This window comes from Chiloscyllium punctatum, chromosome 26 (genome assembly GCF_047496795.1).
Source record: "Chiloscyllium punctatum isolate Juve2018m chromosome 26, sChiPun1.3, whole genome shotgun sequence".
NCBI classification, from domain to species: Eukaryota; Metazoa; Chordata; class Chondrichthyes; order Orectolobiformes; family Hemiscylliidae; genus Chiloscyllium; species Chiloscyllium punctatum.
Window position 1 is genome coordinate 78054861 of NC_092764.1, and position 13668 is coordinate 78068528.

Consider the following 13668-nt stretch of genomic DNA (forward strand, 5'->3'; position numbering starts at 1 on the left):
CCCTTTGTTTACATGTGCAGAGTACAAGACACTGGTCCAACTAGCTCAATGCCAGCTCCAAGAGCGAACAGAATCCCTGACACTCCTATTTAAATCTGTCTGCCAGCACTCACTGACTGGACCAGGTTAACTGCCCAAATCAGGAACTCATATTCTGAGATCTACCTAGTTGACCTTGTTCTAGTCACTACATCCCTCCCACATCTAATTTCTAGTTCGTAAGCCCATTCTTACTCCTGTAGTTTCTCACAAGGCATTTTCGCACCAAGTCTAGTTCCCCCAACTCTGCCTCGAATACTGGTGGCATGTACTGGACCGTAGCCCACCTCTTGCACCCAGAGGACTCAGCCAAATCTCATCATCTTCTTCAGGCGGTACCAGTGTGGAGGCTGTAGCATCTGCTGTGTCCATCTCATCCTCAGAGGTTTCTTCAGCACTAAGCGGAGGGGAAAACCCATTCGTTCTGACAGCCTTGCCGGATGTTTTGAGGAGCTGGGTTGTTCCTACCCAGTTTGCAAGGTTGCAGCTTTCACGTGATCCATGTGCTTGTCTAGGACCACCTCACTGACCCGAACTTTGTATGTCATAGGACCTGACCTCGCATTGTTGATGCCTCTTACCCATGCAGAGCTATTCTCATGATTTTGACACCAAATTTTGTCCCCTGAAGTAAACTATCTCTCTCATTTCGAGGCATTTTGTGTCCACATTTGATGTTGTTTCACCCTCCTCCCCTCCAGGTTCAGGACGATCAGGTTTAATCTGGTGTGGAATATTCTCCCCATCAGCAACTCTGGTAGAGCTGTCCTTGTCGTTGTGTGAGGAGTGATTCTATAATCAAACATGAACTGGGACTGAATGGTATCAAGTGAAGCAGTACGCTGTTTCTTTAAGCCTGCCTTCAAAGTTTGGACTGCTCTTTCTGCCAGACTACTGAACGATGAATGATATTGAGCTTCAACTTCAGGAAATACTCAAATACCCTCTGGGAAATGATGGCCCATTGTCTGTGACCAACCCCTCCAAGAGTCTGTGCATTGCAAAAGATGCTCACAATTTTTCAATCCCCAAGTTTGACAAGTGAACTCAATGCACATCCAACCACTTTGAATGGGCATCGACAATGATTTTAAAAATTCAGCCTAAGAAAGAACCTGCATAGTTGACATGTAACTGAGTTCAGGGTTTACACGGCCATTCCTGTGAAAGTGGGGGTGCTCTGGCAGTAATTTTTGTCCTTGTTCACACTCTGGGCACTGCCCCATCAACTCTATTATATCAGCATCCAATCCTGGCCAGCAGACATAACTTCTTGCCAACATCTTTATTTTAGAAATCCCTTACAACCCTGGTGGGGTTTCAGCCAGTATCTGTTGGTGACCTTTGCTCGGGACAATCTCTCTTTCTCCCCATAATAGTATGCTGTCTCTACATTGATCTAGTCTTGCTAGGTCCAGAAAGGTTTCAATTCTGGTTGTGATGGCCCTTTTGATTCTCCCATCACCACCAGCTGTTCAGATCTTTTTGTACCCACAGTCTGATATTGTCAGCGGTGACTAAAACAGTATTCAGAAAGTTTAAAATCAGAACGGACGCTTCTTCTGGCAACACCATAAGTGCATATTACCAGTGGGAAGCAGCTCAAAGCATCCCCATTTGCTACTTGGCCTCCCAGACTGTAGTCTAACTTGCAACTGTACTCACTCAGAACGCTGAATTTATCCTGAAGCTATGGGCGAGATGACCCGGTCCTCTTTAAATAGCACTAGCAGGGGGTGTGGTCCATTACCATTAAAAATTCTGTCCGTTAATGCATGGGTGAAGCTTTCTCAAACAAAGATGATCGCCAAACCTTTCTTCTCGATCTGGGCATTTCGTCTGGGCATAAAGTTTGGGAAGCATATGCTATCAGGTATTCCTCTCTGCTGAGCCATCAGTGAGCCAACACAACCCCAATACCATAGAGGGAAGCATCGAATGTCAGCATTACATCTTGCTTGGGATCGCTTTCTAGCCTCCTGATCTCTGTCTCTACTTTTGCACGTAAGTATTATGGCACTGGGCAGGCCTTACAGAATTGTGGAATTGCTTCTCTATTGACATATAAAGTCAGAAGTTACATAACACCAGTTTACAGTCCAACAGGTTTATTTGAAACCACAAGCTTTTGTCAGGCAACAAAGGAGCAGTACTACAAAAGCTTGTGATTTCAAATAAACCTTGGGACTATAACCTGGTGTTATGTGACTTCTGGCTTTGTCCACACCAGTCTAACACCAGTACCTCCACATCACAACATATAAGGTGGCCTTGGCTCCTTTGATATTCCCTCGACCTTCCTGAGAAATGTCCAGGTCTTTAATTAGGACTTCACTCAGCGACCATTTCATAACTGAAAAATGTTGAGTCAATCAAGTTGAATCTTTCTCAACCAATTTTATCTCATCAAGCTTGGGCCTAGGTTTTTTACTGCAACCAATGTTAACTGAACCAGTTGCTTCTCATAAAGGAGTGGTACTAAAGTTGTACCCTTAATCTGTAGGGGCTCCCCTGCATAGGGTCTCAACTTGGCCGAGGTCTTACACAAAATTAAGGGTTGGAGTCGAAAGCAAATTTTAGTAAAGAATGGTTCTGCAATCATTGATGCAGCCACGCTGGAATTGACGTCCATTAGAATGGGGTGACCATTTAACCAAATGGTTTTTTCATTGTTTCTGGTGGTCTTTCCAGGGTGTGCACTCTTATGGAAATGGGCATATGAGTTCTCTTACTCAATAGAGGCCTATTAGGATTCTTTTGCTGCCTCGGATTCACATAATGGCAGCAACTACAATGGCCTGCCGGCCCAGATCCTTGAGAAATTTTAAGGCGTTTGGCAGGGACTTGGCTTTGTTTTGGGGTTTGGCTATTAGCTGAGCTAGAGTCCCTCTGTTCAGGATATGTCTTGAGTGAGGTTATACAATTGCCTTCAGTCAAGTGGTTTTCTCCAAGTTCAGTCAGCCCGGAGAGGATGTCCACTTCTGTTCGAATAACTTGTAATTCATCAGCTCCACTTGCTGCATTCTCTAATGATAAAGCCAGTTGTACTGCTTTTTAAGTCCATTTGGGCTTCAGTTAGTAGGTGCTTTTGCATGCTGCCTGAACTGCTGTACTCTTCCAGCACCACTAATCCAGAAGATCATTAATTCTGCATATCAAACAGTCCCTCAGCATCTCACTTAGGATTAAACCAAACTCCCAAGGCTCTGCTCAGGAATATTATGACCCCAAGCTTCCTCTAATTCAAAGGTTCTAAAAAGAAACAGTGCAAGATAACAGACAATGACACATGCCGCCCAGATCTGCTCAACGCCTTCTATGCTTGCTTTGAGCAGAATTTCAGCGGAGAGGTAACACCTATTCCAACAAGTCCTCACGAACCTATCCCAACAGTCACTGCATCGGGGTCAGGTCAGTTTTCCTTCGTGTGAATCCAAGGAAAGCAGTGGGACCAGATGGAGTACCAGGCCGTGCACTCAGAGCATGCACAGATCAACTGGCAGAGATCTTCTCGGACAGCTTCAACCTCTCCCTGCAGCAGGCCACTGTCCCTGCCTATTTCAAGAGGGCCAACATCATCACTGTGCCTAAGAATGCTCATGCAGCATGTCTCAATGATTATACCCCCAGTGGTCCTAACTTCGGTGGTCATGAAGTGCTTTGATAGGCTGGTCATAGCATTAAGCAACTCCAGCCTCCCCACTACTCTTGACCCACTCCAACAGATCCATGTCAGATGCCATATTACTTGCCCTTCACTCCTCCCAAGAACATCTTGACACCAAGAACAGCTACTTAAGAATCCTACTCATTGACTACAGTTCAGCTTTCAACACTATTATCCCCTCAAGACTCACTACTAAACTTAGTGATCTCGGACTAAGCCCCACTCTCTGCAACTGGATCCTCCATTTCCTGATCCACAGGCTACAATCAGTAAAGATTGGGGACAATATTTCATCGTCACTAACACTTAACACTGGAGCCCCCCAGGGGTGCGTATTCAGCCCCCTACTGTACTCACTGTATACTCATGACTTTGTCGCCAAATACCAGAATAATGCCATTTACATATTTGCTGATGACACCATCATAGTCTGTCAAATCTCAGATGGTGGCGAAACAGACTATAGACTGGAGGTGGTAGACCTGGAAAAATGGTGCACTGAGAACAACCTAGCTCTCAGTGCCTGCAAAACCAAGGAACCCTATATTTTTACTTATGTCCCCCTACACATTAACAGTACAGAGGTGGAATGAGTGGAGAGTGTCAAGCTCCTGGGAGTGGTCTTCCACAACAAGCTTTCTTGGATTCTTCATGTGGACGCACTGGTTACAAAAGCCCAACATCTCTTCTTCCTCAGGTAGCTGAGGAAATTTGGTATGACGGCGAATACCCTTGCCAACTTTTATAGATACGCTATCGAGAGCATTCTGTCTGGATGTATCACTACCTGGTATGGCAACTGTACTATTCAAGATCAGAGATGGTTACAGAGAGTGGTGAACTTGCCCCGGACAATCACAAAGGCCAACTTCTCATCCATAGAATCTATCTACCAGGCCTGCTGTCAAGAAAAGGCCACCAGCATTCTCAAAGATCCATCTCACCCTGGCAATGTTTCTCTACAACCTCTACCATCAGGAAGAAGATACAGAAGCCTGAACACACGCACCTGCCAGTTTCGCAACAGTTTCTACCCTCCTGTTGTTAGAATATTGAATAGGCTCACAAACTCTTAACATTTGCCTGTACCTGTGTTTTTGTTTTTGCCGCTGTTTACCTATTATTTACTATCTATGCTACTTAACTATGTAATCTGCCTGTATTGCTCGCAAGTCAAAGCTTTTCACTGTGCCTCGGTACACGTGACAATAAGTTCAATCCAATTCAATTACCCCAGCTAATGAATCAGTGGTCCCCCATTCCATGCCCTGAGGATAGCAAAGACATAGAATGATGGGAGAGCACGGGGTATGGCAATGATGACTCAGTATGAGGAGGAACAAGTGCTACATTGGGAATTGGTATGGTTGAAATTTGGTTTGGTAGGAGTAAACAGTTTCTCTTTGTTATAATATTTCTCAGCCTTTAGTAGCTGAGCTTTAGTAACTTAACTGATTAAATAATTAAATAAACCAGGTTAGACAGAAATGGAAAGGATGGTATCGCACTGTGGCTGCAACATATGGGAATCTGTAGAATGCTGTGCTGTCCCTGATGACCTTATCTGTAGTAAATGTCCATGGCCTGAGCAGCATCAGCTCCAAGCTGTGAGTGCAAACATTTTGAACATCTGGTAGGGAACAGTTATTGGGCCAGTTTGTTTGAGCAGACACTCATAGGCTAGATTGAATTTAAGAGCAGACCAATACTAAGAGGTGGAGTGTAGCACTGAGTTCAGTGGCTATGGGTATCTAACAGATCATGATGGACTTAGCCTTTTGACTTTTAGAAATTTGTTGATCTCTACTTTAAACATACTCAATGACTTAGCTCCCATAGCCCTTTGGGACTGCGAATTCCAAAGATTCTAAACTTGCTGAGTATAAAAGAAATTCACATTTTGCTCCCAGTGGTAGCCTTGTTATTTTTAAATTTAGTTCCCTAGTTCCAGATTCCCCAATCATGAATTTTACATCCAACTATATAGTTATCCCTTAAAGTATCTTGTAGGTTTCATTGAAATCACCTCTCATTCTTCAAAATTCTAGAGAATATGGCCTATTTTCCCAATCTCTCTTCAGGGGGCAGTTCCATCATCCTTGGAATCTGATAAACCTTTGTTGCACTCCCTCTATATCAATAATATCTTTCCTCAGGTAAGGGGACCAAATGCAAACAATACTCCAGGTGCAATCTAACCAAGGTTATACACAATTGAAGCAAAATTTCATGACTCACTTTGTGATAAAGGTTAACATACCATTAGCTTCTTAAATGCTTGCTATACATGCGCCTTACTCTTCAATGATTTATTGACTAGAACAACTGCTCTCCTTTGTATATCTAGACGTTCTAATCTCACATTTCCACATTATATTTCAACTGCCATGCAGAAAGGTCTCCCCAGTAGAAACCGCCTGTTTCTATGGTAAAAAAAACTCAGTTGAAACTTGACAAAACCTGTTGTCTTTGCTACAACAATTGTTGTGGACTGTGACTATTGAGCTGGTAAATCAAGAGACATTTTACAAGTGAACCATTCATTCTGAACACAAACGGCACATTCAAATAGAATGTGTGTGTGTGAGAGAGAGAGAGAGAAAGAGAGAGAGAATGGGGGGTGTGAGGCGAAGTTATAAGGCAATTAGAGTTGTAGTTACTTGCGTTATAAGCCGATGGTTTATATCTATTAACTGTAGCTATAGTTTGATTATTTTTCAGTGCAGAAATCTGGTCCTTGTTCTCTCAAACATCAGTTGTCAGGTAAACTGAGTACTATGCATACCCTAAAAAAAACAACTTTAACATTTGGTACGATTCGGGAGTGGCAGGGCTCTATTTGCTATCATAGAATCCCTACAGTGTGGAAATAGGCCCTTTGGCCAGTAAGTCCACACCGTCCCTCTGAAGAGTATCCCACCCAGACCCATTCCCTATTATTCAACATTTATCCTGGACTAATGCGCCTAACCTGAACACATCCCTGAACATTATGGGCAATTTAGCATGGTCAATTCACCTAACCTGCACATCTCTGGATTGTGGGAGGAAAACAAAGCACCCGGAGGAAACTGACGCAGAAATGGGGAGAATGTGCAAACTCCAGTCACCTGAGAGTGGAATCGAATCCGGGTCCCTGGCACTGTGAGGCAGCAGTGCTATTCACTGAGCCACTGTGCTGACCTCTAAGGAGCCATTACTTCCCCAATATCTGAGGCCTGGACCTCAAGCTTCTGAAACTGGTGACACCTTGTGCAGCTGCATTCATTTAAGGCAGTTGGTCTATTTGGATCTCTGGCTTACCACACTAAGTATATTCCATTTGGCAAAGCTGACCTGCCTTATCATAGCTTTTACCATGATTGTTTACAATTAGAAGAAGAAGAATAAGCCACCAGTTACTCACCAATCAGGTTCTTCACTTTACCAAAGTAAGAAGCTAGTTACTGGAGGCTAAAAATATATAAAAAGGAAGGAGCATCTCCTTCCCCTCTTCGCATTGTTTGATTTTTAGATCTGGTCATGTTACTACACACCACATGCCCCACCCCATCTCCTTTTCTGTTAAGCTGGCATTGAGGGCCTGTTATTACATTTGGTAATCTTTGTTATGACCCCATCACCCAGGAAGGGATTCCCAATTCATTATGATTCCAGATGAGACACCCCAAAGTCATTACATTCCCAATGAGGAAGAGGAACATGTTCACCCTCTTTAATCAACCTCTATGCAGGCGAGTAGCACTGAGGGTGGCATCTTTTTCTGTTCTCAGAAAAAAAGTATTTAAGCTTCTAAACCCATTTTACGATAGCCAACTCATTAGCTAGGTCCAGCTGCTCTTAGAGAGCTTATACATTTCTATTTTAAGGCTGGAATGAAACACAATTTCCTTTACTTAAAGACAAATTAAGGGAAGCACAGAATCATTATGATGCAGAAGAAAGCCATTTTGCCCACTGAATGTACCAGCTCTTTGAGCATTTGAGTCAGTGCTGATCTCTTGGCTTTTTCCTGTTGTTTCAGTTTAATTATCTAATGCCTGCTCGAATTCCTCAATTGAACCTGTCTCCACCACCTTTTAGGTATTGCCTTCCAAACTCTATACCACTTGCTGTATGAAAATGTTTTCTTTTCATCTCACATTTGCTTTCTTTCACAACACTAAATTTTAGTAAATTGCTAAATTAAAGATAAAATGAAAATTTTCATAGAAATTAATCCTTATAACATTCTCACTGACAAAAGCTCTCACTACTATGGTATGCACTAATTGTCATATGGTGATGCAGTTTAGATAATTAAATGCTGACCTCAAACAGTGGAGAGAAGGGGTTTAATTTCAAGGTGAACTAGCACCATTTCTTAAGAAAGACAAGGAGCTATTCCATTAGGATGGGACTCACTTAAATTGGACTGTGAATAGTATCTTGACGAATCAAATAACAAGGGCTATGGATTAGACTTTAAGCTACATAGATGCGGAAGGAGAATTTAGCTGAAAAAGATTTAGAAATCTTAAGAGAATAATTGAGGCAATGGAGTAGTACAGCATGTGGGAGACGATGCGACGGGTGGGACAGAGAGGGAACTGAGTAAGTTCTATGCAAGGAATAGGAAAAAAGAATAAAGACTCTGTATCTGAATGTACAAAGCATCCACAACAAGACAGATCACAGTAGTGACACAAATAGACAAACATGGTTTAATCATAATTACAGAGATATGGTTACAAGGTTACCACAGTTGGGAAATAAATATTCCAGGGTATATAATATTTTGAAAAGACAAACAGAATGATAGAGAAGGATAGGTAGCCCTGGTAGTAAAGGAGACATAAGGACATTAGTAGGGAAGTATCTTGGCTCTGAAGTTATGATGTAAAGTTCATAGGTAGACATTAGTAATAGCAAGAGTCAGTAAACAGGACTCCTAACAGCAGCTATACCATTGAACAAGATTCAGAATATTGGAGTGGATCACAAAGGCATTGCAATAATTTTGAGGTACATGGGACGAGGCAAGGTATCCACAAGGGAAGGATTCCTTGTGTGAAATTAACCTTGATGCAACCAACCAAGGTAAGGGGAGAGGTTGAATAAAGAGGGTGGACATGTTCCTCTTCCTCACTGGGAATGTAATGACTTTGGGGCGTTTCATCTGGAATCATAATGAATTGGGAATCCCTACCTGGGTGATAGGATCATAACAAAGATTACCGAATGCAATAACAGGCCCTCAATGCCAGCTTAACAGGAAAGGAGATGGGGTGGGGCATGTGGTGTGTAGTAACATGACCAGATCTAAAAATCAAACAATGTGAAATGTCCAACTGGATAGACTAGCTGGGATTTCTACCCACCTTCCATGTTACTGCTTCCCTTCACCATCCCTGCACTTAACCTTGGGTCGAATACTGTTTGACTTAAGTACTGAAGAAGAAATGGCATTTGGCTAAATTGATGCTTCTAATCCTTGTGCCAGGGACATCCAGGACCTTTGTGCCCTTCTATTTGAAATGAGGCTAGAAAAGAAAGGGAGATAAATTGACAGTGGGAGGTGGTATTTATGAGAAGGATTCTAGGGATTACCATCTGGAATGACCTCATAGCAGTTCACAATTTTTACAAAGACCGCGTAGGCTCAGCAAAATGAGACTGGGTCAAATTATTTCTGACCAAGCTAGTAGTATCCTCAAATTTGTGTCCTATGAATGTCAGAGAGCAAAATGGGAGATGGTGCAGAGGTTATGGGACAATGAAGACTTTTCTAGTGTCGAAGTATTTGAAAATAGAACTGAGGCAGTGTTCAGCACATCAATAGCTGCAGCACTGTTCATTTGAAGGTAGCTTCCAAATGAAGGAATTGAACAAATAGGGAAAACTCAGAAGTCTACTGAGCAATATAACCATATTCATCTTCACTTTTGGAACATCAACAGCATACTTCCAAAGTGATTAAGCTATTCTGCCAATTTTTTGTAACAATATCATCCACTTTTACTTTCAGAATTTAAACCTGTCACATCTCAAAGTCAATAAACTTACCCTGTAAAAAAAATCAACCTGTATCAATGAAAATGAATAATAAATCGACACTGAATTCGATATGAAGTACTGAACATTTGCTACAATGCCACCATCAAGCAATTCACCTTGTCAGATGAATTGTAATAAACTCCTCCTTCCATACCTTGGGAGTAATAAGCACACAAGGGCTAATTTTAATATTTGTTGAAAAGCAGTAATTTGGTGGGCACAGTATATTCTCCAGCCATCTTTGTTTCTGTCTTGTATCCAGATTAATTTTAAATTCTGAACCACACTTGGATATAACCGATTGGCTTATGGAGCTAGCTTGTTGACGAGAACAAACTGGCCCCTATGCATAGCGCCAGGGTCACTGGGAATTAATTGCAGATTAATTGGAATATATTTTACTGGGTCAGAAGCACCATTTCTACACCTCCTTACATTATAAAAATAAGTGTAACAATAACCTTAAGCAGAGTTTTGACTGGTCTATTTAAGGACTGCTGAGAGGCAGTTCCATGCAGATTCAAAATGGTACTCCACTTTTGTGTTACTCAAAATTCCAACATCCATTGGTTCCCAAATTAAGTGCAACCTTCAGTTTGAAAAACCCCAGTGATCCATATATCTCTAGTGTTGCTACTGCTGAAATAAAACCATCAAACCTATACAGCAGATTAATTTTATAGCAATTAATACAACAGTTTGTTCATGAATCTCAAGGTTGCTAGTTGTGACCATTGGCTTTAGTAACAGTGTCTTCAACAAATGTAAACGAAAACATTTGTAGCAAGTTTATTGTCAATATGGAGATGTGACTGGTGAGGAGTTTTGACCTCTTCTATACTGATGTTCCATCACCTCTTATCTATGCTGCAGAACTATTGGAAGTCACCTGCTTTTGTAGAGTGCAGAGCCTCCAGAATCGCAGCAACTTGATTTATGCTGGTTTGACATTGATGATAGCACAGCTCAAAGTGGTAACCTTCCAATGTAAATAGGGTATTAAACTGTACTTGAAAAGATGGTGATTAAAAAAAACACGTAATGTGCTGTCCTCATTCTTGTTCCCTACTGGATACAGTTGGTCAGAATTCATAACCAACCTTTAAAAAACACAAACTTTCCATCATGCCGTTCATATGCTGCATCAATATTGGGTGGCAGTCCTCTCCAGAAATGACCGATAGGCATTGGATAGTTGTCGAGTACTCGGTTATTTCGAACCCTCCAGAACCAAAGACCCTATTTAAAGATGAGAGCAAAATCAGGCCACACAGACACCAAATTTTGGATCTGTACAAGTTCAAAATTTCTCACGTAGTATATAATTTATAGATTTTTTAAAAATGTCTGTTATCATCAAAAATAATCTATAGTTGTAAAGGACCAAACAAGCCTAACTGATTAGTATAATTGTTATACAATGGTATAACTGTAGTCCTGTGAATTAGTAAACTTTGTGGCATCTTACAATAATAAGTGATCCAGCATCAAAATTATATTACTAACCCAAAATGTGGGTACACATCTGGATAATTCCTTTATTGTTATTTCCAGTTGTCTTGTAATATATGTTTACATAGAACAAGGCAACCAGATAACTTCTTCTGCAGTTACTGCCTCTCCGCATGTTGTTAAGAGACACAACTAATTATTTATGATTATTCCTCTTTTCTATATTACCTACAGGGAATGGCAAGAGTGTCTGTAGACCACAAATTTATCACTGTTAATTCTGCTGCAGATTACTTGACATTCATTACCACATGTTTGAACTTAAGATTTTAAAAATTTACTACACAGACTTACTCTGGTATACTTGACAAATAACTACATTTTAAAAAAAACTCAATAATAACATGTAGTCTATTTTTACCTTAAATACAAACATTTCTCCCCGCAACATGGCCATAGAATCAAAATTGCCATCGCATATGTTCGGACCATATTGGGTAGGTCCATCGGTAGACCTGGGGATATTTGAATCAGGGTCCCTGGGAGATGGTTTTCTCTCCGTAGGTGTTTTGGGTTTCTTTGGTCTCCGTGGTGTCACAGTTGGCAATGAATTTGTAGGTTTGGGTTTGCTATCTGGTGGACCTAGAAACAAAGCAATGAATTTTAAGAACCTTACAGCAATCAATAAATAACACACTTGCAGGGGAGAAGTGAAGAAGGAATGAACTGAGGGAGAGATGAAAGATAATTGACTGATAGGTTAACTCTAGTTTTCTCCCATTTGTTTTCGACTTATGTTGCCAGAGCAGCAGAGTGTTTCCTGGAACTTTCTGCCTTTATATCAAAATTTCAGTATCTCATTTTGATTTATTATTTTTACTAGATCTCTTGTGATTCAACGATTAAATAGATGTAATAGTGTGGCCCTCAGCCACAAAGACCACCAAAGTCCTTGGTTCATCACTGTTCTGTATTGAACAAGATAATCTTTACTCTGACTGAGAGCTCTGTAATAGGTCTCTTTCCAAGCCAGCAGAGGGAGAAAAAACAGAAAATAACCAAGGTGACTGCTTCTGAATACAATCCTAGTGCAAAAATGACATGGCATAAATGTCAGGAGACTGTGTTGGCACTGATGCCCACTATATTTGGAGAACAGTTACTTGGATCAGTCCAAAAAGCTGTCAGTGACCATGGAAGCATACTTCAGTGTGAGCCAAGCTTTTAGAAATGCATATGGCATCTGTGATTAAACTGAAAGTCATGACGTAATGGAAGCATAGACCAAGCCTAAATTAGAACTGTATTCAAACAAAAATTGGTGAAGAAACTCATCAGGCGTGACATCATTTGTAGAGAGAGAAACAGAATTAACATTTCAAACCTAGCAATCCATCTTCAGAACTGGAGTTCTGAAGCAATTTCTTGTTTTGTTTGTTTTGGACCTCCAGCATCCACAATTCTTTGTTTTATATGGCATTCACCCTTGCTGTGCACTGTTATTAGGAATTTGTCCAAAGGCTGAAACACCTCCTGTGTGTCTACCAACAGTCTTCTTTGCCTTCAAAATATTACAAGCATTCTTTACCTGCTGTGAAATTTCTTTAATATATAGACAGAGCTGGGAATTACAAATGAATGATCAAAAATGAATCTCATGTCAAAATATAATTTAGAGGATAAAGAAAGTAATATCCCTCAAGCTCACCATAAATTTGCTGTATTCCCCTCAGATCATCTTCTGGAAGCACAAATTTCTCTGTATCCATCCATTGGTAAAAGGGTGCCATAATGGCACTTGGGTTATTCGAATGTTCTAGGCCCAGAGCATGGCCCAACTCATGTACTGCCACAAGGAACAGGTCATTTCCTGCAGACAAAAGCAATAGATTTTAACTAAAGCTAGTTAAACAGTAACATACCACAGTATAATAATTTTGACAACCATAGTAAGATGCATTTTTCATTTCATGTCAGAGAACAAATGTGGTTAAAGGACAGAAGACACGGGGAAATAAAAGAAAAATGCAAATGTACTGGTTAACATAGCATCAAATATGACATTTGGATCAACATAATTTGTAGTTCAGGGTACAGTTAGAACAATGCACTGATATCATTTGACTCTACTAAATGGGTAACAAAATAAACATCGGATCTATAATTTTAAAAATTGCCAAGAAGCAGCTGGAGAATTGTAGTAATGTTACATACATTCAAGAAATAGTCATTTGTCAAAGATAATTAATTTATCTCCCATAATAAACTTCTCGAAGTAAATCAAGTTGATGCTGCATATATTTCATAATGCTCTCTAACAATCCAATTTACTTTGAAGAATTTTGTAGAATGAGTTTTGTTGTCATGTGTACTCAAGTACAGGAATACAAGTATGTGGTGAAAAGTGTACAAAGTAGCCATTCTATGGTGGCATCGTAAGATACAAAATCAGAATTTACAAAAGAGAAATGAAA

At 40.6% G+C, this 13668-nt stretch overlaps 1 protein-coding gene across 1 annotated transcript in view; it reads right to left on the minus strand.

The window, feature by feature from the left end:
- The window catches only part of LOC140453202 (matrix metalloproteinase-15-like), a 100529-nt gene that overhangs the window by 14839 nt on the left and 72022 nt on the right, over positions 1–13668 (minus strand). Inside the window, exons 5-7 of the mRNA XM_072547729.1 lie at positions 12903–13064; positions 11616–11836; positions 10843–10981 (exon numbers count right to left, since the gene is read on the minus strand). Coding sequence (XP_072403830.1) covers positions 10843–10981; positions 11616–11836; positions 12903–13064 — 522 coding nt within the window. The remainder of the gene's footprint in view (positions 1–10842; positions 10982–11615; positions 11837–12902; positions 13065–13668) is intronic.